Genomic DNA, 26,315 nt, shown 5'->3' on the forward strand with positions numbered 1-26,315 from the left:
ACACAGGGCCCTGGTGCTCAACCGCGGTTTTCCACACACATTGCTTTAGTTCCAAAGAGCACACAGATCCTAGGGTTGTAAATTGGCGAATGACTTGGAGAGCATTTTGGGCACCACCTTTAGTTGTTAAACCTGCAGGATCAGATGGCCAGGATGGCAAAGGCCTGGGTTCCTACTGTAGGAGATGGGAAGACCAAAGGTTGAAGCTCAGCTTGGGCCGTTTCCTGACCTGGTGATACCCTGTGTGGAACTCATGAAATTTGCCAAGGCCTGGGGGGCGGGGGGGAGGGTGGTGGCCGGGAATCTAGTTCAATGGCATAAGTGCCTGCCTGGCAAGCAGGAGGACCTCCTTGCCATGTCCAGAACGAAAGCAAGAAATCCTCAGGATAAGAATGGTAATACTAATGAAGTAAATCCTAGAAAGCATGGGGAGGTAGCTCAGTGTGAAGGTGTTGTCTTCCTTTGCTAGTGTTGGCGCACGTGAAGCAGACAACATCCAAGGGTGCGGCGACTCACTTCTTCACTGTAACTCTTAGTCAAAACCCTTAGGCCCACCAGAAGTAGGTAAGCCTGAGAAGAATATCCCAAAGCATCATGCCGGTTGTAGTGCAAGCGTCCCCACCCAGGAAGAGAAATTCTAGCCAAGGGTAAGGAATGGAAGAGGCTCGGGAAAGACCCCTGAGAGCAAGAATGGGTGCACTTTGGTTGGTTCGGCTAGGGGCCAGGGGAGGGCGCAGATGCCGAGAGGGGGGCCTGTTGCCCCCAATCCCCCAGGTCAGGAGGCAGGAAATGTCAGCAAGGGCGGTCCCACCTACCTCACAGTCTCCGTGTAAGTCACTTAACCCAGCAGGCTGGATGCTGGCGCAAAGCCAGTCCCTTGTATCGTGAGGTTAGTCCCTCGGAGCTCGGAGCTAGGACTGGGAGGGGGAAACCTCGGAGCGGGCACCCCTGGGGCCAAAGAGGAAGAACCTGTGGGGAGATTGGGTGAACTAGACTCCCGGGCAGACAGGACAGCAAGGACAGACCCACGCACGGACGTAAAGGAGCCAGTGGGCAATGGCCCTCAGCCAGCATCCCACAGCCCACTGCCCAGGGTCAGGGCGAGCACAGTCAGTGTGGGCGTCAGGATGTGGTGGGCACGGGCTTCCAATGGTGCCTGGGTGGGCTTTGCACTTATAAACCTTCCATTCTGTGTCCTGGCGACACAGAACGAGTGCACGAGGCCTAGGAAGTGGCACCTAGATGGGACTGTTACAGGTTTTCCCTTCATTTGCCATACCAAGAATCTCCCCAGCCCTAGCCCCAGCGTCCAACCAGCTTGGTTGGAGCTTGCTAGCCAGGCTGGCCAGGCTGTGCTGCTGGGCTCCCCTTCAGTCTAGTCACAGTAGCTGTCCTTTGTCTGCAGCTGCTTCCTAAAGCCAACTGCAGAGCTCAGCCCCCGGGCCACCCACCCTTGATGTTCTGTGAGGCTCATCTGCATCCCAGTATCAGCTATGGCTAGGTGCCTTTTGGGACTTGGGAGGCGTCTCCTTCAACTCACTTAACCTCACCTCACCTCAACTCTCCTCCCCTCATTCTCTGCTTTTCTCTCCTCTTTTCCTCTCCCCTGCCTATCTCTTCTTTCACCTCCTGTTCATTCCCCTGCCCCGCTGAGTACCTCCTTTTTTCCAGGGATTCCTTTTCTCATGCCCTTCTGAACAGAGAGGTTTCTGTGGGTTCTGGGCAAGGGGCTGTGTTCTGGTGGTGGGTAGACTGTGTCTGGAAGGTGACAGTGTTCGAAGTTTGTGCTCTCCTGGGTGTTAACACTCTGGGTTCATAGTGGAGAGCAGCGTGAGCTGATTAGGCCTGAAATGTAGTGTGCTCCACAGACCCTTGGAGGTGAAGGAAGACCTGGGTGTAGGGTCTGCCTGGAGGAGCCTAGTGTGGAACTTTGTGATCAGTGGTGTTTGTACTGCTGCTCACTTAGATAGTTTTGTCGTTGTGTGGGCAAGTGCCCATGGAATGACTGGAGTCTGGGGTAGAGCATGAGATGGTGAGAGGGTTGGTGTAGCCTCTGAGCATCATCTGGGGAGGTGAGGGTCGGCATGGGTGTGCAAGGGACGAGGGTCCTACAAGAGATTGGAAGGAGGGTACTGCAGCAGGAAGAAAGGTTTGGGCGTGCCTGGGTATGTATCTTATCCTTGGCATTTATTTGTGATTTTCTGTTTATTTAATTGTTGATTGATTGATTGATTAATTACTTTTTTGGACAGTGCCTAATTATGTTGCTAAATTGCCCATACTGGGACTACCGTTGTTCATCACCATGCCTGGCTCTTTTCATTTTTAAAATGTGGCTATTAGAAAGTTTAGGTTTTGTGTATATATGTGTGTGTGTGTGTGTGTGTGTGTGTGTGTGTGTGTGTGTGTAATGTTATATTTTTACTGGTCAGAGCATCTTTATATGCCTAATGGGGTTGAAGAAACCTGGGAAACTAAGGTTCAATGTGTAGGAGCCCTTGGAGTTTTCTTAGAATCATCACCCTTTCCCCTGTACAGTTGGAACTCCTTGAGTTCATCTGTGTCTTAGAGTCGTCAATCTAGAACTTTTAGGCTCCCAAAAGTCACCAACTTCAATAGCTTTGCCCCATTCTATGCTTCTTTGTAGGTAGAAATTTGGACACAATCTCAAAATGAATAGAATTCCTTTATTTTGTTGTATTCTTGTCACTTGCACCTCTATTACTAGGCTAAGTCTTCCTTAAAGTTTGCTTCATTTCCCTTTATGTTCTCTTCTTGGATTATTTCATTACCATTATATCAATTGTTAACATAGTATTAATGAAATCCCTTCAACAGCTGCATCTGCCACTATAATAAAATTGTTTGCACTATAATGAGGCTTTTAGTGGTTCAAATCAGTATCACCTAAATTATCACCAGATTATTCCCATTGTATTTAGATGCAAGGCACTGAAGCAACTGCATCTTGTTTGAAAATTTGAATTTATGAGAAATTGTATGGTAGGTTTCTACATTGCCAGAAAACGAGAAAAGGAAAAATATATAAAGCATGACATCCAGTGACAGCTGCTTGAGGCCTCTGACCCCAGAATTTCAGGGCAAACCGTTCACTTATAAATAGTAGGAACAGAAACCAAAGCCAACCTCTTGGTTGTGTAAAGAAGAAAATGTTGGCCCAGGTGAGGACTGTGACCAGGGACTGCCTCTCTTGGGGCTGGAGTCCGGATCTTGTGTACCTCAGTTTCTTCACCTCCTGCTCTGCATTTCCTACTCAGGACTTGTGGCTTATCACATTCATATGCCTGTTGTCCCCATTGTTATCTCCCTTTCCCATAAATCAAGAATAAGACTACCAGATTCAAAGTTTCTCTGGAGCAGAGATTTCTTCTTAACTATGTGGCCTCAGTACTGATTCTTCTATTTAATAATTATTAGAAAAAAATAGCTCAAGGTCAATGACAGTAAGATGATTTTGGGAGGTAAATATTCCCCCCAATGTTAGTTGTTTAGTTGTTTTACTTAAAGTTATTTTTACATGAACAGGTAATATTCATTTTTAATAATGTATTTTATTTAACCTCATGTATTAGTGTTCTAGGATTGACTGTCAATGACATTAGGAGATGGGAAAAACTTGTTGCAGGCCCAAACTTAAAGGGCATGCTATATCTTCATCAATTTAAAAGTGAATCAGCAATCTAATTCCTGCAGTTAGTGCCATTGAGTACCATCATGATGGTATTTGCCTAAAAAAAAATCAAAGTGACTGATAAGAAGTTACGCACTGTTGCTCCTAGAAAAATGTGTTCTCATAGAATGCTGATTTTTGAATAGATAGCATTTATTTAGTTCTCCTGAGACTGGGATTAACTCAGTGGTACAGTGCCTACCTGGCAAGCTTGAGGTCTTGAGTTTGATTCCTGATACCTCCAACCCTGAAATTGTTCTCTCTCCTAGTAGCAAAATAAAACAAGCCAGTCCAATACATAATGGCCCTACAAATCAGGATGTATGAATTGGTGTTAAGTTGGTAACAACAAAATGTCTTTGACTAGCTAAGCATACGGTGCATATCTAACAATTCCAGTACTCTGGGAGGCTGAGGCATGAGGATTAAAGTTCAGTTCCATCTTGGGCAATTTAGTGACCTAGTGAGACCTGACCTTAAATAAAAAATAAAGGTTGGAAATGCAGTTCAGTGTGAAGGTCCTGGGTTCAATACTTTATACTGGAAAAAACAAAACAAAACAAAGTCTGTGGCAGCTAAGTATAGTGGTCTGTGTCTATAGTCTCAGCATTTGGGAGACTGAGTCAGGATAATCATCTGAGGCCAGGAACTTGGAAACAGCCCCAGGAACATAAAAATAATCTAAGACTGGATTTATGGATTTAAAAGAAAAACTAAGAATCATGCTCAGGAGTGCATGTCAAGTGTCAAACTCAGAGAATTCATCCAAATAAATTACCAAGAGGAGTGAGGTCTATGAATGTAGTACAATGATAGAGCACTTTCTTAGCCTGCTCTAGGCCCTGGGTTTGGTCCCAGTCATAGGAAGAAAAAAGAAAAAAAAATAATTTTAAGCTAAATATGGTGGTGTATGCCTGTAATCCCAGCTGCTGAGAAGGTTGTGGCAGGAGGAACCCAAGTTTAAACTCAGTGAGGTCAGCTTGATAAGACCCTGTCTCAAAATACTAAAAAATAGCTGGGGATGTACAGCAAGCACCTAGCAGCTACAAGGACTAATCCCCAATGCTTGGGAGGAGGGCACAAGTTTAAAACCCAGTTGTTGTTTTGCTAATTATAGGTTGACTTTTCATTTTGGCCACACGCTGGGGAACAGACAAGCATTGTCACAGGAAGGGCTTGAAAAGGAAGAAATAGCTCTTTGGTAAACCTGATAATATAGATATTGCCAAGTACCCCAGGACTGTCCAAAAGAAAAATAAATTTTTCTAGTAATTGTTAGTGTAAATTGAGGCACAATTGAGACCATTGAGGCAGGCAAGTTAAAGACTATTGGTCTGAGCAAAGCAGGGATGAGGATATGTTTTAGAGGGGAGTTTAGGTAGGGGAGAGGGGTATTGCTGTGGGGGGTACAAAATTTTGGGTCCCTGAGTAGGGAGTCTAGGGTGAGGTGATAGGGTGGGGTTGGATATGGGAGCCACTGGCAGGAACAGCGTGTCTCTTGTGGTTTTTTGAGGAATCAGCTTTCTGCAGGTTGAGCTGCATGCGGAAGCTGCTGGCTTCCTGCTGAACACTGCACTCCTCCAGGTATGAATAACAGATCTGCTTGGGGATTTTTTTCTTTCCTTGCTGGGTAAGGATCTAGTTTGGAGACCTGACTTCCTGTTGTGTTATAGAAAGAGAAGAGAGGTAAGGCCTGCAGTTTCTCAGGGCTTCTTCAATCTCGTCTGGGCATCCTAGAAAAGGAGAAATGGACAGGGAGAAGGGCAGGGTTCGTGGCAGCATCGTGACATGGTGTGCTCATCATGGGTCAGTGTGGTGTGATAGTATCATGATGGATCATCATGGGGTTCTCATGGGATCGCAGTGTAGCAGGCCATCAGGAGAAACTGTCTGGCTGTCATGAATCAGACATCTCCTTGGATGAAATTATTAAAAATCTTAATATGCAGGGCCCAAATAATAACAGCAGAAAGACTGGAACCAGGCGCCTGGAACCAAGAGAAGCTAGGATATCCAGCTGGTCTGGAAGAAACTTCCTTTCCATTTAATGGAAATAGTCATGGAATAGTCACCCTTTGCCTGTTTTTTGAGCCTGGGAGCTTGGTTTTGGAGACTTTGTACTGTCTGATGGATGAAGAAGCCTGACCTGTTGATGTAGGAGCAGTATTTTTCTACTAGGAAGACATAGTATCTCCTATTTCTTTATGGCTCAGCAGTTTTGAAGAGCCACTCTGGCTGGGGAGGCCATTTCCCTTTGTAGGGCTGGGATGGAATCGGTTATCTTTCTGAGCCCACTTGATGGTTTACCTGAGAGCTGTTGGTGGACTTTGGAGGAGATCACTATTCTTGCCATTTCCAATCCTATGCTGGCAGAGAGCCCAAGGCCTATTCAGCCAAGGTATGACCATAGGGTTGCATCATCACCTGAATGGGGAGGTTTGTTTGGGAGCCTGGAATTGGGTTTGTCTGGGGTCTATATCTATTCTTGGGGTAAGGAAGACCAGAGTACAGATTCCAGTCTAGTTAGCCAGGAGGCAGAGATAAGCAGAGGTTCCAAAGAACCAGGAATGATGTTTAAACAGAAATCGTTATGTATTTCCAGAAGTTGTCAGGGATTCTGCTCTTCAGGGATTTCTGCCAGATGCCAATGGTGAGCTGAAGTTGCTCCTGTGGGGTGGGGTGTAGGGGAAATTCCCTGGGTGGGCCTTTGGATGGCGCTTTTTGATTTTCTTTTCCCAGTATAAGAGGAATCTCTTTGTATCTAGGAATATTCAATCAGATGAGTTCTGGAGGCTTGGTGAAAAGACACAGTCATGGGAGGGCAGTTGTAATTTTTCTGGGTTCTTTTCTGCCGTTTCCTGAGGATTGAGGTCTATAGACTTTTGGTGTTCCTTGGAAGTGGGTTACTGCTGCTTGGGTGGGTAGGAGAGCTGCCTTTAGGAGAGTCTTTATTAGGTTTGAATTGATGATGGAAGATACCCTGGTGGTAAGGCAGCCTCTTTCTGCCCATATTGTTTCATGACTGTGAAGGATGTGGAGGGCATATATTGAGTCTGTGTAGATATTAATTGTGGTTCCCTTTGTGAGCTCTAGTTAGGGCTTTGAGTTTGGCCTGTTGTGAGGGAATGTTTGTGAGGAGATCCTGGGCCTCAATTATGGTGTTGATTGTAACTGTTGCATTTCCTGCTCTTTCCACAGAAGTGTTTGAGGCTTTGCAAGACTTTCCATTTATGAACCAAGTGTGTGTGGGTTCTGTACAGGAAAGTCTGAGAGGTGGGGGATGAGGCTGGTGTGTAACTGTATGAGAGGAAGGCAGCCATGTTCCTGAGAGGAGTGGGCACATGCCTTTCATCTCTATTAGCAGAATCGGAGGAGTTGCCAGATTAAAACTGGGGCTGGGAGCCAGGGTTATGGTGAGAGTTTTGAGAAAGAGAGCATAGAGTTGGAGGGGCAGTGGAACTCAGAGTAGGTGGGGAAGATGAGAAGTACAAAGGACTTGAAAATCTTGGGGAGAACACAGGGTGATGGGGGCATGGGTATTTTTATGTAGGAGGATGCCTAGAGGCCTTGCAAATTTGGACCTTGGAAGGGGAGTCTCAGTGTTCCTTACTGTGTAAATGTTGGAGAAATGTGAGAATATCTTGATGTCAGGATAAGGTGGAGTGGCTGCAGAGAAATAGGTCATCAGCATACTGGAGGAGGTGGGAAGGGTGGGGCAAAAAGAAAGGAGATTGTTCGTGAGGGCCTGGTAAAATAGTGAGGGCTATCTTTGAACCATTGAGAAAGGACCATCCAGGTGAGCTATTGTGATTGGTGGGTGTCTGGATCAGTCCATATGGAGGCAAAGAGCAACTATAATTTGGGGTGTAGGGGTATGGTGAAGAAGGTGTCTTTTAGGTCCAGGGCACTGTAGTGTGTGGTGGAGGGAGGGATGGAGAACAGGAGGGTGTGGGGTTGTGGACATGAGAAGATGGGGATTATGATTTGGTTGATGGATTGGAAACTTGGATCCGACAATATGGTTGATTGGATTTTCTGATGGCAAGAATAGGGGTGTGGAAGGGAGACTTGACAGCTGTGAGGAGACTGTTTGAGAAGACTGATGATGATAGGTTTAAGATGAGAGCTGGGCCAGGTGATGGATTCTGGCATTGAGCAGGGTGCCTTATTCATGGTGAGCTTAGAGTTAGTAAGGGGACATGTCTACTGTAGTCTCTAATACCCCTAGAGTGAATAATACAGTGACTGTAGAGTGAACACGCACGTAAGTGTACATGTTAGTGCATAGATGTGAGTACAGACCGCCTTTTAGTCCCCCCCATTCAACTTCCCCTTTATTGTTTTGGAGATTGACGTATTGTTTGTGCACCTGGCTTTCTCTTTGCCTCTTGCCTGTCAGCTCTCTTTTTGGTCTTGTGGTGCAAGTTCTTTGATGCCTTTCTATATCTGTTTCTTTTGTTTTTTTCTTTCGTTTTTTATTTTGTCCCTGCCTTTGATTTGGTTCCCAGGGAAACCTCTCTGGTAAAGTTTTTTTTTTTTTTTTTTTTTTTTGGCTTTTTCATTTTTATCGGTACCAGGAATCGAACTCACATGCCTGCTTGCAAGGCAGGCGCTTATGCCGCTGAGCTAAATCCCCAGCCCCCTATCTCTGGTAAAGTTTGTAGTTTGTTCTTAACTGTAATTTGGATTAGCTAGAAGTTCTAAGAAGACTCTTATTTTATTTGCTCATCTACAGACTCCTGGCCCTAGATTTTCCTTCTTTTAATAGCATTTGAAGTTGTTTTATGGATTTCTCACCAAATTTGTATCTTGCATTCAAAGAGTTGTGTATGTGGAGGGCAGGGGCAAGAAGAGTAGGTCTCACTTGTGATATATTTAGAGACCTTCGTGGGTTGAATGTTTTCTGAAGATGATTATCCTACTTTGATGGATTAACACTGTTGCAAAGTTAGATTTGTCTGAGTCAAAGCTTCTGTGGAACTTTCTGTACTGGCTAATGAGGCAGAACAGGAAGTGGAGTGGGAGCAACACTGAACTGGGACCCAGAACCAGGACTTCAGCCCCAGTTCTCCTTCCTGGTGTTCCCCTGCATCAGTTTCCTCACCAAGAAGCAGTAACTCAGAGCTTCCACAAGGAAACAACAAGAGAATACATGACAGAGGGACTTACCATAAAGCAGACTTCACTTCTTGGCTTGTTAATTGCTTATAAGCAGAAAGAGACTCCGGTGACTCATGACATGTGTACAAGAAGACGAAACAGTTTCCTTCCTCTTTTTTTAAGTTCATCTCCTAACCCTCACTGGACTGTGGCTCTGATCTGGGATGACTTTGAAGACACAATGTTCAAGAACGTATATCCTCGCCGCCAATGGCTGTTTCAACCACTGACAATTTTGCTGCTGTTGGGTGAGTGGGGATTATTCTGGAAGAGGAAAATTTCAGCCACTGCTTCTGCGGGGACTCCAGGGACAGTGTTACAAGGAGCAGGTGTGGGTCCTAGAAGCCACAGACAAACAAAGGAAAGAGAGAACCCTGAATTCTTAGCAGCTTCCATGGTTCCTAAAGTCAGATTTTGGAGATATTTTCATAATCCCCGAGAAGCTGTCTGTAGTTCAGACTACTTTGTAGTTATGGGACAGAAATGAGATGAGGATAAGGGGGAAAAATGGTACTCTTAGAGGAGAGTAACTGCAAATAGACTTTTTTTTTTGAGACAGAGTCTCACTAAATAGTTCACTCTGGCCTTGAACTCTCAGTGTTCCTCCTGCCTCAGTTTCTAGAGTTGTGAGGTAACAGGCATATACCACCATACCCTGCTCTTAGAATGGGCGGTGAAAAAAGAAGGAGCTTAAATCACCTCTCTATAACCTTCCTCTTTCCTTCTACACAAGAAATTTATTGTCAGACAGGGTCTTGCTAAATTGCCCAGGCTGGGCTCCAACTTGGAGTCCTCTTGCCTCAGCCTCCCAGAGTGCTGGAATTATAGGCATGTGTGACTAGGGCCAATTTAACTGTATTATCTTCTTCAGTTGCTCTGTATTAATCCACCCATTTATGTTTTACAGCTTCTGCAGAAAGGCAAGCTGGTGAGTTTGCTCTTTGGTATCTGGTTTTGTTGGTGTTATTTGCTCACAATAAGATACTGTACTTACTTTGTAAGGTAAGATCTGCCACCAAAAATCAGGCTTCGGGTCTGCTGCAGGGGCAATGTTCCTATTTCAGTAGGGCCTGGGATTTGGTTCTTAGTAAGAGTTCTTCTGCATTCACGGAAAACAAAGAGTGAGGCCCCTACATGTCTGCACACACATCTTTCACTAGACCCACAGTACGCCTCCCTCAAGTGCTCCTGTGAAATCCATGACCCCTCTGAGGTTAATTATTCTCCTTTCTTTCTGCTCTCTGCCTCTCAGCAGACCTCCCGAAGGCTGTGGTGAGACGCGAGCCCCCGTGGATCCAGGTGCTCCGGGGAGACCGCGTGACTCTGACCTGCGAGGGTGCCCCCAGCCCTGGGAACCACTCCACCCAGTGGCTCCACAACGGGAGACTCATCCCCACCCAGGTCCTGCCCAGCTACCGGTTCACTGCCAAGGGCAATGACAGCGGAGAGTACAGGTGCCAGGCGGGCGGGACCAGTCTCAGCGACCCTATGCGTCTGGACGTGATTTCTGGTCAGTAGGGCTAGAGGGGCTGGGAGGCCCAGGAGAGGGGAGTCTGCTGATACTGCAGAGGATGGGAGGAAAGGAGGCCTGATTTCTGGGAAGCACCAGGGTGACTTGCTAGATGTAGTTCTGCCCACGCATTTTCTTTTTCTTCCTTTTCTTTTTCCACTCCCTCCCCCTTTCTCTTCCTTTCCTTTTCTTTCTCACTCTTTCTTTTCTTTTTCCCCAGTACTGAGGATTGAAACAGTTTTGCGGTGAACTACATTCCGAGCCACTTTTGTTATTATTTTGAGACAGATTCTCAGTAAATTACTAAATTGCCCAGATTAGGCTCTAGTTTGCACTCCTGCCTCAGTTTCCCAGAGTGCTGGCAGTACCTACGTGCTTCACTATACCGGGCTCATTTCCCACTTCACCTGCTTCTTTGCTTAGAAGTTCCTAAGCATATATTAGGTTGTTTGCCTCTGTCTTGATTGCACAAGAGTGCCACAAGGCCGCAGACAGCTGCGTGTGAGAGAAGCAGAAGAAGGTCCCTGCTTCATAAAAGCACCCTCCTCTCCTGAGGTGAAGCACAGAAGTTGGAAGCAGAGGCCTGCAGAGGTCTGCAGAGGCCCACAGCAGGAGCCTCCTTGTCAAATGTAATGACCCAGCAGGTCTTTCTGGCAGGGGTACAGGAGGCCAGGTCCCCCAGGGGAGGATTCTAATCTGGCTAAAGGTGTAGAGGCTGATAAGCTGTTGCCATGACTTGGACTTTTATTCCTGAATGACAGGAAAATTTATGACATTTTTTTTTTTTGTCTTTTTCCTTTTCATCGGTACCAGGGATCGAACTCACAACTACCTGCTTGCAAGGCAGGCGCTTATTGTACAAATTAAATTTTTCAGCTGCTACATAAGCATTGTGTATATTGTGGTACACTGCATTGGCTTGATACATGTGTGCCTTGTGTAATGTTTCAATCAGGTTAAATGTAATTTATCTCCTCAAACACTTTGTCATTTTTTTTAACAAGGAAAATATTTCAAGTCCTTTTTTCTAGCCTTTTGGGATGTATGGTTCATTATAGGGATTCTGCTGTGCCACTGGCCATCAGAACATCTTGCTTCTGGCTAAGTATAACTCAGTACCCATTGACCAACTTCTCCCCATTCCTTTTTCCCCACTCCTCTGACTACTTGTTGGTAAGCACCATTCTACCTTCAATTTCTATGAAATCAAACTTTTATATTTATTTATTTATTTAGGTTTATTTGAGACATGTTCTCACTGTTAGCCCAGGCTAGCCTTGAACTTGAAGTGATACTCCTGCCTCAGCCTCCCCAGTTCTGCGATTACTGGTGAATACTGTTATATCTGGCAAAGTCAACTTTTAAGAAAACATTGACATTATGTAATACTTGTCTTTCCCCCAAGGTATTGTTTCATTTCAATTAACATAATGATCTCCAGTTGCATCCATGTTGTTGCAAATGACAGGATTTTATTCTTTTAATAGCTGAAATAGTATTCCATCCTCTATGTCATGAGATGGTTATATTGAAAGGAATACACATCTAATTTGGTTTTATATAAATATGAGGTAGTGTTCAGTTTAATAGATTCTGTGAGGAAACTACTCTTAGACTATCTCTACCCCGACCCCAGTGTCTGAAAATATGAGTAGTTGATTTCAGCTGGATCTCAGTGTATAAACTCCATAGGTGCTACATGTAAGCATCCAATGTTACAGTCTTTCCTGTTTAATATAAAGAAGGCAGTTTTTTAAAAATGGCCCTTAAGGTCTCCTCTACCAGAGAGATGCTTGTAGTAGAGTCACTTTTTGTTGATTGTGTTCTCATGAATATTCAGCAGTACAGTATTGACCAGAATGCATAAGGCCTCAGATTTGATTCCAGCATTGCAAAATAAATAAATAAGCAAATAAATATTAGGTTAAACTAAAAACCTTGCTCAGTGACATTACAGCCACTCACCTCTGCCCTTTGTACCCTTTCATCTTGAGAAAGAGATGGGACTTCTGAATTTTGCTGTTAAAATGTAAAATTATATTTAGGTCAGAAGAGTTGCTAGAGTCAGGTGTGGTGGCCTACACCTGCAATCCCAGCACTTGAGGGGCTGAGGCAGGAGAATGACCTTGAGTTCAAGGCCAGCCTTGGCTATCTAAGTGAGTTCAAGGGAAGTATGGACTGCAGGAGATCCTGCCTCAAAACTAAACCAAACCAAACCAAACCAAACCACACCACCCTAAAAACAGATTTACTGGAGAGATACTACCTAACCCCACAGTTCTATTTGAAAAGAGAATAAGGAATTTAACCCAAGGACACACATTAGCTAATGACAGAAGCCAAAATAAGAATCCTGTCTTTAGACTTCTCTTTCAAGCTGTCTCAATAACGCTATCATACCTCTCATATCCAGGATATGATTCTTATAAGTGAACTTTCATTTTAGTAAGGTAGAATATAGAGCTCATAGATGCATGGAGCCAGAATTAGAAATCAAGAGTATCTGATTCCAAACTTAGATCCTACCCCCTGCATATTGTGTTCCACTAGATAGGATAGTCTCAGAGTTGAGTCAAGGCCTCCTGGATCTTGTGGCTCTTGTGTCTTTCAGACTGGCTGGTGCTCCAGACTTCTCAACTGATTTTCCAGGAGGGGGACGTCATCGTGATGCGGTGCCACAGCTGGAATAACTGGCCTTTGGCCAAGGTCACATTCTACCACAATGGAGTAGCCAAGAAATATTTCTCTGTCAGTAAAAATTTCTCCATCCCACAAGCAAACCATAGTCACAGTGGTGCTTACAACTGCACGGGATTAATAGGAAGGACATCTCACACATCACCGCCTGTGACCATCACTGTCCGAGGTAGGAACCAGGGCTGTTGAAGGGGGTTTAGGCCTTGGAAGGCTGGTGAGAGAGGGGATTACTGAAGGTTTTAGTACTTGGCATTCTCCTGAGTGGTCCTCTTGATGTCCATGCAGCTCTCTAAGTTCTAGTTGACCTCGCTGCTGTATGGATATGCTGCTCTATACCAGTGTGACCCTCAGGGATTATGGGAATGGATGCCATTCACTCAGTTTTAACAAAAGGCATCTTTTCTTTCCCACAAATGCATCTGCCAGAGATAATCACCTTCTTTCTTTTCCACTTCATTTCAACCACTCTTATTTTGTTTCATGTCCCTCTATGTATAGGATTCTCAGACCTAAGCCTGCATAGTGACCTCTCAGCCTAAGCTCAAACTGTCACCCAGGACAGCTGTCTGAGCTTGGGAAATACCTCTTCTCCCACAAAGAACTAGGCCTGTGTCTATTATTGAGAAATTTTGCATTAAGCAATCTTTGTGATGCCTTTTCAGGAGGCATTGCACACTATTTATGACAGACTGGTGACAGAGAGTCCTCGGCTGAGAGAAGGTAGTGAGTAAAGATCCACTGATGAGTTCTGTGGATCCTGTAATTCCCCAGTCTTGTAACTCCTGAGGGGTTTTTTGAAATGAGTAGTTCTGTGTTCAAATCAATGTGGATCATGCTATATACTCTGTTCCTCTTTTATATTCATAACACATGTTAAAGGCTTAAGAAGTCTGTTGCAAAGAAAACTTTGTGTGTGTGTGTGTGTGTGTGTGTGTGTGTGTGTGTGTGTGTGGTTTTGTGGATTGAACCAAGTATCTCTACACTGAGATACATTTCTCTCCTGCCCCTTATTCTTTTGCTTTGAGTCAAGGTCTCAGTCAGTCACTAAGTTTCCAAGGTGAGGCTAAGACTTCCCAGAGCACTGGGATTACAGGCCTGCACCACCACACCCAGCAGAAAACTTAAACTGTGTTCCCTATGGCAATTACCAAATCAAGGTGACCATATCTTTGTCCTTTCTAACTTCAGACAGATGTGGCATAGTTTCCCTTTAAGACATGCTGATTTGGTGCTTTTTGGGGAGTGCAGAAAGACAAAGATGTCCTTAGAAAGCTTCTGACCTACTTATCTGCTCTTGACTTTGCCTTAAGCCCCTGGCTTAGGTGAAGTCACAAAGGTTCTCTACTGGAGACCTCACTGCTTATTACACATCTACTTTGTTTCTTTCTTTCTTTCTTTTTTTTTTTTGTACTAGGTGTTGATTGAGTTCAGAACCTCATGCTTGTCAGCCAGGCACTGTGCTGCTGAGCTATATCCCTGGCCCTCACATTTCTACTATGGTGATTGTCATTTTCTTTATTTTTTTGCCTCTCCTATTAGGCCCGGAAATTCCATCCAACCCACTTTGGTTCCAAGTCATTTTCTGTCTGGTGATGGGACTGCTGTTTGCAGTGGACACAGGACTGTATTTCCTTGCACAGAGAGACCTTCAAAGATTAATGACAGACTGTGGGAATGAAGTCAGATGGCACAAGGACACTGGGGACAAATGACTTCTCATCCTATTGCATAACATCAATGACAGCCATATTTCTTAGGCCACACTTTTATTTCTCCTGTAGCCACTCCTTGAAAGCAGTCTTAGCTAAGGAATCACCCTTTTTTGTCACTTCTTTGCTCAAGCCATTAAGTAGCTTCCTCTCAAAGAGTAAAAACTAAAGCCTTTGCAGTGTTTTGCAACATGCTATATTATCTGCTCTTCATTGTCTCTCTAACCTCTTTTCCTTCTCTTCTGTCATGCTTAACTCTTGGTTATTCTTGTCTTTTTAAAAACACATGAATTATACTTCAGCACAACTTTTGCTATTTCCTATTTAAAGAATGTTATTTCTGGATTCACAGTCCAGAGTGCTTGACATTATACCATGGAACCCACAAAAGAATGTTCTTCCTCCAGATACATGTGTCACGCTCCATCATGTCTGCTTTGGTTTGAGCTTTGGAGTCAGGGTCTCATTAGGCAGTTTAGGCTGGCCTTGAGCTCACTTTGTAGCTCAGGTTGGTCTCAACTCACAGTGATCCTCCTGCCTCAGCCTTCCAAGTACTGGGATTACAGGTGCCTACCACCATTCCCAATTTGAGCTCATTTTTAAACTTGGTGCTTAGTGCAGCAGCATGGGAGATGAGACACAGGGGAGGTGTTTGAGTATTGAGAGGTTAGCTCTTACATGGATTAATGCTTTTCTCGAGGCAATAGGTTAGCCATGATCACAATTTGGCTATATTCTCTCTTCCCAATGTCCTATTTGCCCTTGCATTTTTCTGTTGAGCATGGAACACACCAAGCAGTTGTGGCATGTGATCTTGGCCTAGCCTCTAGAGCTGTGAGCTAAAGAAACCTCTTTTCTTTACAAATTACCCTGGATCAGATGTTTTGTTTTAGTAACAGAAATCAGACCAAGACAATACTGTTTAGGTCTTTACTAAGTGTGCCCTGATCAGAGGGTTCTCCTTGATCATTCAGTATAATTCTACTCATCATACTCCTAATTCTCCTTACCTACTTCATTTTTTACATTATACTTGTCACCAACTGATGCACTACATGTTTACTTGTTTATTGTTTGACATGCCTCCTCCCACCATTTGAATATGAATTCTAGGAGAGATCTTTGTCTGTTCATTTGCTATATACTCAGTGTCTCGTTCAGTGCCACATGATACAGCATTCAATAAATTTCTGTGGAATGAATAAATTTCTTAAAGTTTGAAATCAGAAAACTTTTAAACCTAAAAATAAAGTTGTCTACTCTCCTCATTTTAAAACCAAAGAACCTGTGGCTCAAATAGGTGAAATGACTTGATTAAAAATATGACTGTGTGAGGCCATGAGTACACATGGCCTGTATCAGGGTTATATCTGCAGCTTTTGAGGTTAAGTGGCTAGAATTGTGTGCATATTTGTGTGGTGCTGAGGGTCAAACCCAGGGCTGTATGCATGCTAGACAACTGCTCTATGGCTAAGTGATAGCCCCAGAACACTGATTAGTACTTTAAGGCTGCTGAAGGCTGTGAGAATGTTTTGGAGGAGCCCAAATGAGGCAGATCCTGGACGTGCCAGAACACAGACCCTCAGCCAGCCAATCTTTTTCCTTCTGAGAAGTCCCTTCTTAGCAGGCCCTCTGGATTCTGGTTTCTAGGCCTGACTTCTCTTTCTCCTATAGTTATGAAATAGGTTATTTCTCTTTGAGGATAATTTGACTTTGCCATTGTGGAACTGATTTGATACTTCAAACGTTTCCTTTCTTTCCTGGACTGATAATCTTCCCAGTACTGCTAATTTCTCTAGTAGCAAACTGCCAGCTTTTTCTGGCAACACTGGAAGAGAACCAATCCTCTCTCCCTCTGCAGAGGCCTAAGGCTCCCACTGAGTTCTAAACTGTTAGAGAAAACATTCACCCACAGAGCAGGGCATATTAATATCTCTTTTTTTTATAGTAGAAGTTTGCTTGGCATACAGCAAATAATAATATAATGTGTTAATATACTAAATATCAGAAAATATCACATTGTCTTTGTGCCAAAGTCTGCTGTTGTCATCCTTGTTAGTATAGTGGTGAGTATCCTCGCCTGTCACTCAGTCCATCAGGGTTTGATGCCCGACAGAAAGATAAGGACTCTTATTGCTTAATCCGCAAGGGTGTTTCTGCTGGCGCTTGCTTTGAATAGTGTTTTGCTTTCAGTCAAAGCCCAAACACCTGAAAATCCAAGTGGAGTGTTTTGGATAAAACGAAGTGAAAGAATTCGTAAGGCCACGGTCCTGTTACAAACTAGTGTGGTAGACCTAATCTCTTCCTTGACGGTGTAGGAATTTACTTTCCGCCTGAATCTTTTGAGTCTGAATTAGAAACTCCTAGACCGTAGAGGAAATTGCACAGGCCTCGAAAAGCTGCATAAGGCACTCTTTGGAGACAGTGTACCTCATTCACCTGAAGGTTGCGTTCTTTTTGCAGCTGAATTCCCTCAGCCCAGCGCTACATCCCAGCTTCTCTGACGAAATCCAATAAAGGAGCCGCAACTATATCAAAATAATCCAAAGTCTTTGACTCACTTGTTTATTTTTTTGAAGTGTTAGAAATCTTGGAATAAAAACAGAACGAAAAATGCCAAGTGGAAAAAAGAAAACATACAGTATGCATTGGCCGGGAATCGAACCCGGGCCTCCCACGTGGCAGGCGAGAATTCTACCACTGAACCACCAATGCTCCGCAGGTTTAAAAGGCTTCAGACACATCTCTTGACTTCAATCTCCAGCCGCTTTCTGTAGACAAACCGGACTATTGTTTTGAATGTTTGAAAACCATACACTTATATTTTAAAATGAAGAGTTTTGTTTCTCAAAAATAAACTTTTTAAGAATACTAAAGCGACTCTAAGAATACTAAAGTGATGTGAACTCTTGGCTTTGAGACAGCAGCTCTGCTCGCACGGTAACGTCTCTTCCTGCTTTTCTGAGCCGTGGCGGTGAGTCTGTCGGCGCTTACTGCCTTTACTGCCTCAGCCACAACCGAGCTCGGAGAACCAGCCCGGAGAAGCTGGAACTTTCTCGGTGTTCTATTCCGCGGCTCTGAGTCAGAGGCCGCCAGGGCCGGCTCCGCCGTCCGCGCCCCGCCCGCCCCAGGGCGGCCGGCGGGAACTCGCTCTGAATCGGCAGTGCCTGGCGCTGACTCAGGAAGGGAGGGACGGGCCCGGAGCCGAGGTTCTCGGCGAACGGAGAAGGTTCCGGAAGGTTCCTGGCGGCCGGGGGCGGGACTCCGCAGCCCTATAAAAGGCGGGCTGCAGCCGTGCCCAGCAGATTCCCTGTGGGTTAGAGTGGAAGAGTGCACACGGCCTCTGCTGAGTGACCCTCTGCGCCTGAGCAGCCCAGACCTCCAGAGTCTCTGCGTCTGAAGTCATATCCCAGGAACAGGAAGCCACAACCATGTCGATCCCAAGGGAAGTGGCGATTGGCATCGATCTGGGCACCACGTTCTCGTGCGTGGGCGTGTTCCAGCACGGCAAGGTGGAGATCCTTGCCAACGACCAGGGCAACCGCACTACGCCCAGCTATGTGGCCTTCACCGACACCGAACGACTGGTGGGCGACGCTGCCAAGAGTCAAGCGGCCCTGAACCCGCACAACACGGTGTTCGACGCCAAGCGGCTGATAGGACGCAAGTTCTCAGACGTGACCGTGCAGTCAGATATGAAGCACTGGCCCTTCCAGGTGGTGAGTGAAGGCGGCAAGCCCAAGATGCGCGTGTCTTACCGTGGGGAGTACAAGACGTTCAACCCCGAAGAGATCTCATCCATGGTGCTGAGCAAGATGAAGGAGACTGCTGAGATGTACCTGGGCCAGCCTGTGAGGAACGCGGTGATCACAGTACCTGCCTACTTCAACGACTCACAGCGCCAGGCCACCAAGGATGCAGGGGCTATCGCGGGGCTCAACGTGCTCAGGATCATCAACGAGCCCACTGCAGCCGCCATCGCTTACGGGCTGGACAGGCATGGGGCAGGAGAGCGTAATGTGCTCATTTTTGACCTCGGTGGAGGCACTTTTGATGTGTCTGTTCTCACTATTGACGGTGGTGTCTTTGAGGTGAAGGCCACGGCTGGAGACACTCACCTGGGTGGAGAGGACTTCGACAACCGGCTGGTGAACCACTTTGTGGAGGAGTTTCGGCGGAAGCATGGGAAGGATGTGAGTGGCAACAAGCGGGCTCTTCGCAGACTGCGCACAGCCTGTGAGCGCGCCAAGCGCACTTTGTCCTCAAGCACTCAGGCCACTCTGGAGATTGACTCCCTATTCGAAGGTGTAGACTTCTACACGTCCATCACTCGTGCCCGCTTTGAGGAGCTGTGCTTGGACCTCTTCCGAAGTACCTTGGAGCCTGTGGAGAAGGCTCTGCAAGATGCCAAGCTGGGCAAGGCCCAAATCCATGATGTCATCCTAGTGGGTGGTTCCACCCGCATCCCTAAGGTGCAGAAACTACTGCAGGATTTCTTCAATGGCAAAGAGCTGAACAAAAGCATCAATCCTGATGAGGCTGTGGCCTATGGGGCTGCTGTGCAGGCAGCAGTGTTGATGGGGGACAAGTGTGAGAAAGTACAGGACCTCCTGCTGCTGGATGTGGCTCCCCTGTCACTGGGGCTGGAGACAGCAGGTGGGGTGATGACCACGCTAATCCAGAGGAATGCCACCATTCCAACCAAGCAGATGCAAACTTTCACCACCTACTCTGACAACCAGCCTGGAGTCTTGATCCAAGTGTATGAAGGCGAGAGGGCCATGACCAAGGACAACAACCTATTGGGGCGTTTTGAGCTCAGTGGCATCCCTCCTGCTCCACGTGGAGTCCCTCAGATCGAGGTGACCTTTGATATTGATGTCAATGGTATCCTGAGTGTGACAGCCACTGACAGGAGCACGGGCAAGGCTAACAAGATCACCATCACCAATGATAAGGGCCGGCTGAGCAAAGAGGAAGTAGAGAGAATGGTTCATGAAGCTCAGCAGTACAAGGCTGAGGATGAGGCCCAGAGGGACAGGGTGGCTGCCAAAAACTCCCTGGAGGCACATATCTTCCATGTAATGGGCTGCTTGCAAGAGGAAAGTCTTAGGGACAAGATTCCTGAAGAGAACAGGCGCAAAGTGCAAGACAAGTGTCAGGAAGTTCTTGCCTGGCTGGAGCACAACCAGTTGGCAGAGAAGGAGGAATATGAGCATCAGAAGAAGGAACTGGAGCAAATGTGCCGCCCCATCTTTTCTAGGCTGTATGGAGGGTCTAGTGTTCCTGGAGGCAGCAGCTGTGGGGCTCAAGCCCGCCAGGGGAGGCGCAGTACTGACCCTATCATTGAGGAGGTCGATTAAATGATCTCTTGTGATAAGTCTGCTATTACTGTAAAGGCCTGGGCCTATAGGCCTTCAAGACTGTCTTCTGTGATTTTATCTTGTAACTTTAAGGGCTCTGGGGTGAAAAGTATCTTCCCCCTAAAGCCAGGAGCTTTCTTCTCAGTATGTTGTGTAACTAAAGTCCCTGTTATTTGTCTTTTTTAAAAACAAAGTTCTCCCATTTCATACAAACAGAAGTCATTAACATTTGTGTGGCACTTTAACATTGCTTTGTTCTTTTGTATTTCTTGTACATATGGATTTTGTTATGTGACATATAGTTGTAGATCTAAATAAACTTTTAAAAACTCCTTCCTGATTTCTCTTGCAGTCAGTAAAGTATGTGATGAGGCTCATGAAGCTGAAGGAGGTACATAAAGAAATTTCACAAGGTTATGTACAAGTTTCTTATAGGTTAACACAAGGAAATTTGAGGCAGACACACTTAGTACTGCAGTGTTTGAGGGGCAATAGGAGATGTTTTATAGTGCAAGAAAAGGGAGGAAGATAGAGGGAGCTGGAAAAGTAGAGAATAGAGTGCTAGGGAAGTTTTCCATATGAGACTCCTAAGGGGAGATCAGTTTATAAGACTGTATATTAGTAACAGACAATTTACATACTTGTTAGCTGTTTCTAAGCATGTCATTTTAACCATTGTTATTTTGGAGACAAGACCCCCCAAATGGACTTTGGGAATAGTATATGTTAGGAGGATAGGTCTTGGCAATATATAATTCTCTAAGGCAGATCCAAATAAATCTAAATTCTCTAAGGGAGATCTAAATTCATCACCTTTACTTTTCAATGATTGTTGTTGGTAATTTTGGTTTAGTTTCTTTAAGATTTATTGTATAATAGGCATCTGAAATTTCTTGTGGTGCACACCTGTAAATCCCAGAATTCTGGTTACTGAGATAGGAGGATTACAACTTGAGCCATCCTGGGCAATTTAGCAATTTAGGAGGACCTTGTCAAAAAACTATATATATATAGTATATACCGTATATATATACCGTAATTTATTTTTCCTGGAGACAAGGTCTTACTATATAGTTCAGGCTGGCCTCAAACTCTTAGCAATACTCCTCCTGTTCAACTTCCCAAGGCATGCACCACCATCCCTGTCTCAAAATTAAAAAAATTTTTTAAATGTCTGGACAGGTAGCTCGACATGAAGGCCTTGAATTCAATCTCGAGTACCTGTTTCCCAACCTTTATGTTGTGGTCTTTGTTGCTTATTGTAATCATAACTGTGTCACCCAGTTTCTCTCCCTAAACAATGATAACAAGTTAAACTAAAATATTTATCACTTAAAATATCAAATTTGCTGTAAATATTTTCTTGGCCCATCCCCAATTCCTACTCATGATAAGCACCACTTTCAAGTTTTAAAAAATGATAAATGCCTAAGTGATACTGAGTAAAAGGTAGCCTGGTGAGAAGCAAGAGAAAGGAATTCCAGGTTAAAGATCAACCTGTGCAGACACTTAGATTACTAGGTAGACCGTTCTGAAATTTTAGCATGCATACAGATCATCTGGATTTCTTGCAAAAGGCAGATTCAAAAGGTCTCAGAAATTTAGATTTCAGGGCCCACTTCTCAAGAAGGTTTTTTGCATGCCCATCTTCTCTCAAATCAGTAAGTGATCTGAGATCTAAAAATGAATCTCTAGAAGCAACCAATTCCTTGAGTTTATTTTCCCTATCACTTCCCCAATTGGTCTGTTGATTTCTTTTCCTGGTATGAAACAGGAAACCTACAAGATTAGATTTGGTGGTGCAGGTGGATTTCGAGGGTTTTCCCTTGTGCAAAGACTGATCAACCTGCCTGTCTCAGTACGCTTGACACAGAAAAGGCTCAATACATTACTGTCGGATAAAAAAGTACATAAAATAAAAAATGAAAGATCTTAGCTTCAATTGCATACTGCCCTTAACCAAGCATTTTTAGTGGTGTTTAACAATTTCCATGTACATCAACAGTCTCTTGAAAGTTAGCTTGCAAGCACAAAAAGAAAAATCACTGTTGTCAGAAGTGGGATTCGAACCCACGCCTCCAGGGGAGACTGCGACCTGAACGCAGCGCCTTAGACCGCTCGGCCATCCTGACACTCCGGCATATTCTTCTTTTGTAGCTCTTTAAGTTTATTGAGACGTGATGGTGCACGACGTAAAATCACAGCTATGTACTCAATCTATTTATTTTTTCAACTAGAAAGCCCTTTTGGAACCTATTTTTAAAGTAAGGAAAATAAAAGTTCCACCGATAGTTGGTTCCTATCTGCTACTTCCTGACTACCTTAAAATTCGAAGCTCCATTTCCTCTAGCGTTTCTCCACACAGTCCTTTCCTATGGAGAGGCCGTGCCAGGCTTTGATGGATCTACTGGCCCGTCATCCTCTAACCTAAGTCGTCGTTACGTAATTAGACATCCAGTGGATCCAAGTGGGGCGTCGCGAAGCTGGGAGCTGGGAGCTGGGAGCTGGGAGCTGGGAGCTGGGAGCTTGGAGCTGGGACCTGGGACCTGGGACCTGGGACCTGGGACCTGGGAGCGTTCGGCTGTGAGGGAAGCAGGTGTGATTAGCGGCGAGGGAAATATCCCTCATGCAGGGAAATATCCCTCATGCAGCTAAATAGGCACCTTTAAAAATATCTATCCCCTCAGTTTTGGCTCTCGGGCTCCCAGCTGCCGGAAGTTTATCCTGCACTGAAATCGTAAATTCACAACCTTCAGTAAATTCATTACGTAATCTCTTTAGGTATAACTCCGAAACCGCTAACCCTTGTAAGGGTTGATGGTATAGTGGTGAACACAGCTGCTTTACGAAGCAGCAGAACCCGGGTTCGATTGCTGGTCAGCGCAACTTACTTTCTCCTTCACCTACTTGGTGTGCTTTTGGAAAGCCAGATCTGGAGTCTGCCCTTGAGATCGTAACCTTTCCACTTAAAAACTTTTAAGTTTTGCTTCTGATCGCCTTCTCTGCCCAGCCTTGTTTTCATAGGCTTAGCTTTTCAAGTTTCTACTTTCCTCCCCTTCTCTAGGATCTTCCTGGTTCTGGATCTCTTGTCTGAATCTCAATTTTTTGTACTTTTATCTGTAAGGTTCAGGAGGTAGTCACGACTACTGAATACTTGAAATTACGGGTGAGTCTAAATATAATACATTTCTAATTTAAATTTAATTTGCAAATCAATTGAAATAAATGCACTAAGTGAAATTATTAAATAACTTGAGATTGTGAACAGATGCTCAGTTCAGTTACGGTAGAACGCTAAAGTATGTTCAGAGAAAACGAAGATATGATTCTATTTTTCAATTATAAATTTTGTGAAGTCTAAATACTGATGAAGTGTGTGTGCAGTCTGCAAGTGAGAAATACATACCATACCCACAACCATTAAAACTAAATGCATCATTTCTCATTTTTTTAATGTACATCAAACTGAAGTTGTAGTCTACAGTTTGCAAGTGCGAAATATCTAGTTAATGGTCTTTATATTGATTATGTTAAAATAATTTGGACACACAGTATTCATTAAATAAAGCTTACTATTATAATTATTACCTCTTTCTTTTTACTCTTTTTTTTTTTTTTTGGTCTGTTATTTGAGACAGGATCGCCTTGAGCTCATTATATAACAACAGACTGGTCTCAAATTTGCAACGATCCTCCTGCCTCAACCTCCTGTCTTTTTACGTTTAACGTGGATATAATAAAATAAAAATTACATGTAATTTTGCGTTATGTTTCTGCTATAATGCACAGTTCTAGACATAAAAAGAATTAGTTGACAAAAAGTAACTACCAAAGGGGTGCAAATATCACAAAAGTGACCTTTGTAAGGACCAACTTGAGCATGCTGCTCGTTCTGTTCCTCGTTAGTATAGTGGTGAGTATCCCCGCCTGTCACGCGGGAGACCGGGGTTCGATTCCCCGACGGGGAGAGAATGTTAAGGTATTTTCCGCTTCATTTTTATATCTGATCTCTAGTACTGCTAAATTTCTTTCATCTTTATCTCGGATTTCTAGTACTGTTAAGATGAATATAAATGAAGTAAATTTTTTTTAAAAAATTATTTTAAAGAGATTAAGACAAAACAGGACATAACAAAGCAGATCAGAACAGAACAATGTAAGCAACACAGTTTCACCAGAAGACAAGCTGTAATTAACAGTAATACCACAATGTCTCTTTCTTTGAAATAGTTGAGTATAACTTCATATATAATAATAACTGAAGTAGATTTAAAGTTTAGGATCCAAGAATATGGTTTTCTCCATCAAGTTTCGTGACTGATGGGGAGGTATATGAATGCCTTTCCTGGAGGAGGTGGGTGATTAGTCGTACAAGCCATTTTTCACCTGATCCACCATTACATGGGCTTGCCACTGGCTTTAGACCTTGTTACCCACAAAGAGAATACTAGGGCACTGACTTTAAACCCTGACTTCTGGGTTGCCCTCTTTCCTTCTTGCCATTTCTGGTACAAACAGGAGATGGCGCCACCTTTCTCCTGCTTTCCTCTTGGTTTGTTGCTCTTCAGCAGTGACCAGTTCAGGTTCTCTAAATCTGCACACTTCTCACTGCTGCTCTGCGTCAAGGTGAGCTGACTTGTGAAACACCATCCTACAACCGGCCACAGGGAATGTCAGATTGCCTGTGCAAACCAAGCCTGGAAAGAGGCACTGGTCTGCCAATCAGGGGGCCTGGTGTGTTTCTGTTTTTTGGTCCACCAGACATGAACAGTGAAACCAGAAGATACCAAACTTCCTGTTGGTATTGCAAATGATTGTGAACCAATAGCTTATACTCCTCTCTGCTACCATTTGTGGAGTTTCCTGCTTATGTTTTTATACTCAAGTGTGTAAATTGGGTGAGGCGGTGCATGCCTGTAATCTCAGCACTTGGGAGGCTGAGACAGGAGGATTGCAGAGAGTTAGAGGCCAGCCTGGACTACACAGAGTTCAAAGCTAACCCGGGCTACACAGGGAAACCCAATTAAAAAAAAAAAAAAAAAGACTACTAACTGTGTAATGCCCCACTCCAATTTCCAGAACTGACTCTAGACTAGTTTAGTTCATTAGACGTTATCATCAACTTCAATAGAAAGAAATCCTTGGATAGTACAGATGATTGAAATTGCATAGTTTTCTATAATGTTTTGTTGGGAAAAGAGTGAAATCCAGTTTGTCACTCGGAGTCCACCATCCCCATTCTGGTTTGTTTTATTAGAGCAGACACATGCAATACCCTTATCATAGCCTATGCAGTATAGCCACCTCTGTGGTCTCCCAGTATACCTCTATAGACGCCCCATCCTCAAGTTTTTCAGACCTTTTATCTCGTCATTCCTTCGCAGGTGCATACTGAGGCTGAGCTGGTGGTGAAGGAGGTTATTTGTTCCTCCACCTCCTGCAGTGGGGTTGTGGTGGCAGAGAATTGAACCCTGGGCCTTGGTATGCTAAACAAGGGCTCTACCAGGGAGCTACCCCCCTGCCCCCGCCTATTTGCTTTAGTTTAAGTTTGTTTTTTATTTATTGTATTGCTGTTTACTCATAGTAATGGATATCTGAATTGGCATGCTCAGCACCTATTCCAGCCGCATCCTGATCTCCCTTCCTCTGATGTGGAGATTAGAAAGCTACAAACTGAACTTTCTAGGCACTCCGCCCCTCCTCCACATACAGTTTCTATCAATCAATAATACTCAAATGAGATTCTTTTATGTACTGGATACAATCTATAATTATGTTGGGAAATGTACAGATATTTTCTCATATTATGGAAAATATGTTTACAAATTCCTTGAAAGCAGTTGAGCTCTGTCTAAAACAGAAATCTTTTACAAATATACATGACAGCTATAAAATATAATATCCAGTTACAAATTCTTTGATTACTAAAGAGAAAAGATGAGAGGTATGTACCAAGAATTTAAATAAAATCCAGAAGGAAAATACCAACAATTAACAAAAATTCAGTTTTTAATGTCCTGATACTCCACAATTACACGAAATAAATTATATAAATATTAAGTTGACTGGCATATAAGCAACACACTTCAGCCAGATGTGGTGCATGCTTGTAATCTTGGCACCCAGGAGGCTGAGGCAGGAGGATTGCTGCAAGTTGGAGGCTAGCTATGTAGTGAGTTCAAGGC

The 26,315-nt window shown here is 44.3% G+C and overlaps 2 protein-coding genes and 3 non-coding genes across 8 annotated transcripts; 3 read left to right on the top strand and 2 right to left on the bottom strand.

Moving 5' to 3' along the window:
- Positions 1-8,789: 8,789 nt before the first annotated feature.
- On the top strand, positions 8,790-17,562 carry Fcgr2a (Fc gamma receptor IIa). Of its 4 annotated transcripts, none has more exons than XM_063253563.1 (5): positions 8,790-9,099; positions 9,759-9,779; positions 10,104-10,361; positions 12,973-13,227; positions 17,213-17,562. In XM_063253563.1, the coding sequence occupies exons 1-5, from the start codon at positions 8,844-8,846 to the stop codon at positions 17,269-17,271; spliced, it is 849 nt and encodes a 282-aa protein (XP_063109633.1). In that variant the 5' UTR covers positions 8,790-8,843; the 3' UTR covers positions 17,272-17,562. The 4 variants fall into 4 exon arrangements, with proteins under 4 accessions (XP_063109633.1, XP_013004695.2, XP_005002362.3 ...); XM_013149241.3 differs by having other exon boundaries at positions 8,797-9,099; positions 17,231-17,480; XM_005002305.4 differs by lacking the exon at positions 17,213-17,562 and adding an exon at positions 14,598-15,973 and having other exon boundaries at positions 8,810-9,099; positions 10,107-10,361.
- Trnag-gcc (transfer RNA glycine (anticodon GCC)) lies at positions 17,412-17,482 on the bottom strand. Its single transcript has one exon. It is a non-coding gene; the product is annotated as a tRNA-Gly (tRNA).
- Positions 17,563-18,025: 463 nt separating the features above from the next.
- On the top strand, positions 18,026-20,462 carry Hspa6 (heat shock protein family A (Hsp70) member 6). The gene has a single exon (XM_003466595.5). It carries the CDS (start codon positions 18,199-18,201, stop codon positions 20,128-20,130), a length of 1,932 nt encoding a protein of 643 aa, XP_003466643.2. The 5' UTR covers positions 18,026-18,198; the 3' UTR covers positions 20,131-20,462.
- A 1,717-nt stretch (positions 20,463-22,179) lies between these two features.
- Trnal-cag (transfer RNA leucine (anticodon CAG)) lies at positions 22,180-22,262 on the bottom strand. The gene has a single exon. It is a non-coding gene; the product is annotated as a tRNA-Leu (tRNA).
- A 1,764-nt stretch (positions 22,263-24,026) lies between these two features.
- Trnad-guc (transfer RNA aspartic acid (anticodon GUC)) lies at positions 24,027-24,098 on the top strand. Its single transcript has one exon. It is a non-coding gene; the product is annotated as a tRNA-Asp (tRNA).
- The last annotated feature ends 2,217 nt before the right edge of the window (positions 24,099-26,315 follow it).

This window comes from Cavia porcellus, unplaced genomic scaffold (genome assembly GCF_034190915.1).
Source record: "Cavia porcellus strain 051 isolate PalLab524CR breed Dunkin Hartley unplaced genomic scaffold, mCavPor4.1 scaffold_7, whole genome shotgun sequence".
Lineage (NCBI taxonomy): Eukaryota > Metazoa > Chordata > Mammalia > Rodentia > Caviidae > Cavia > Cavia porcellus.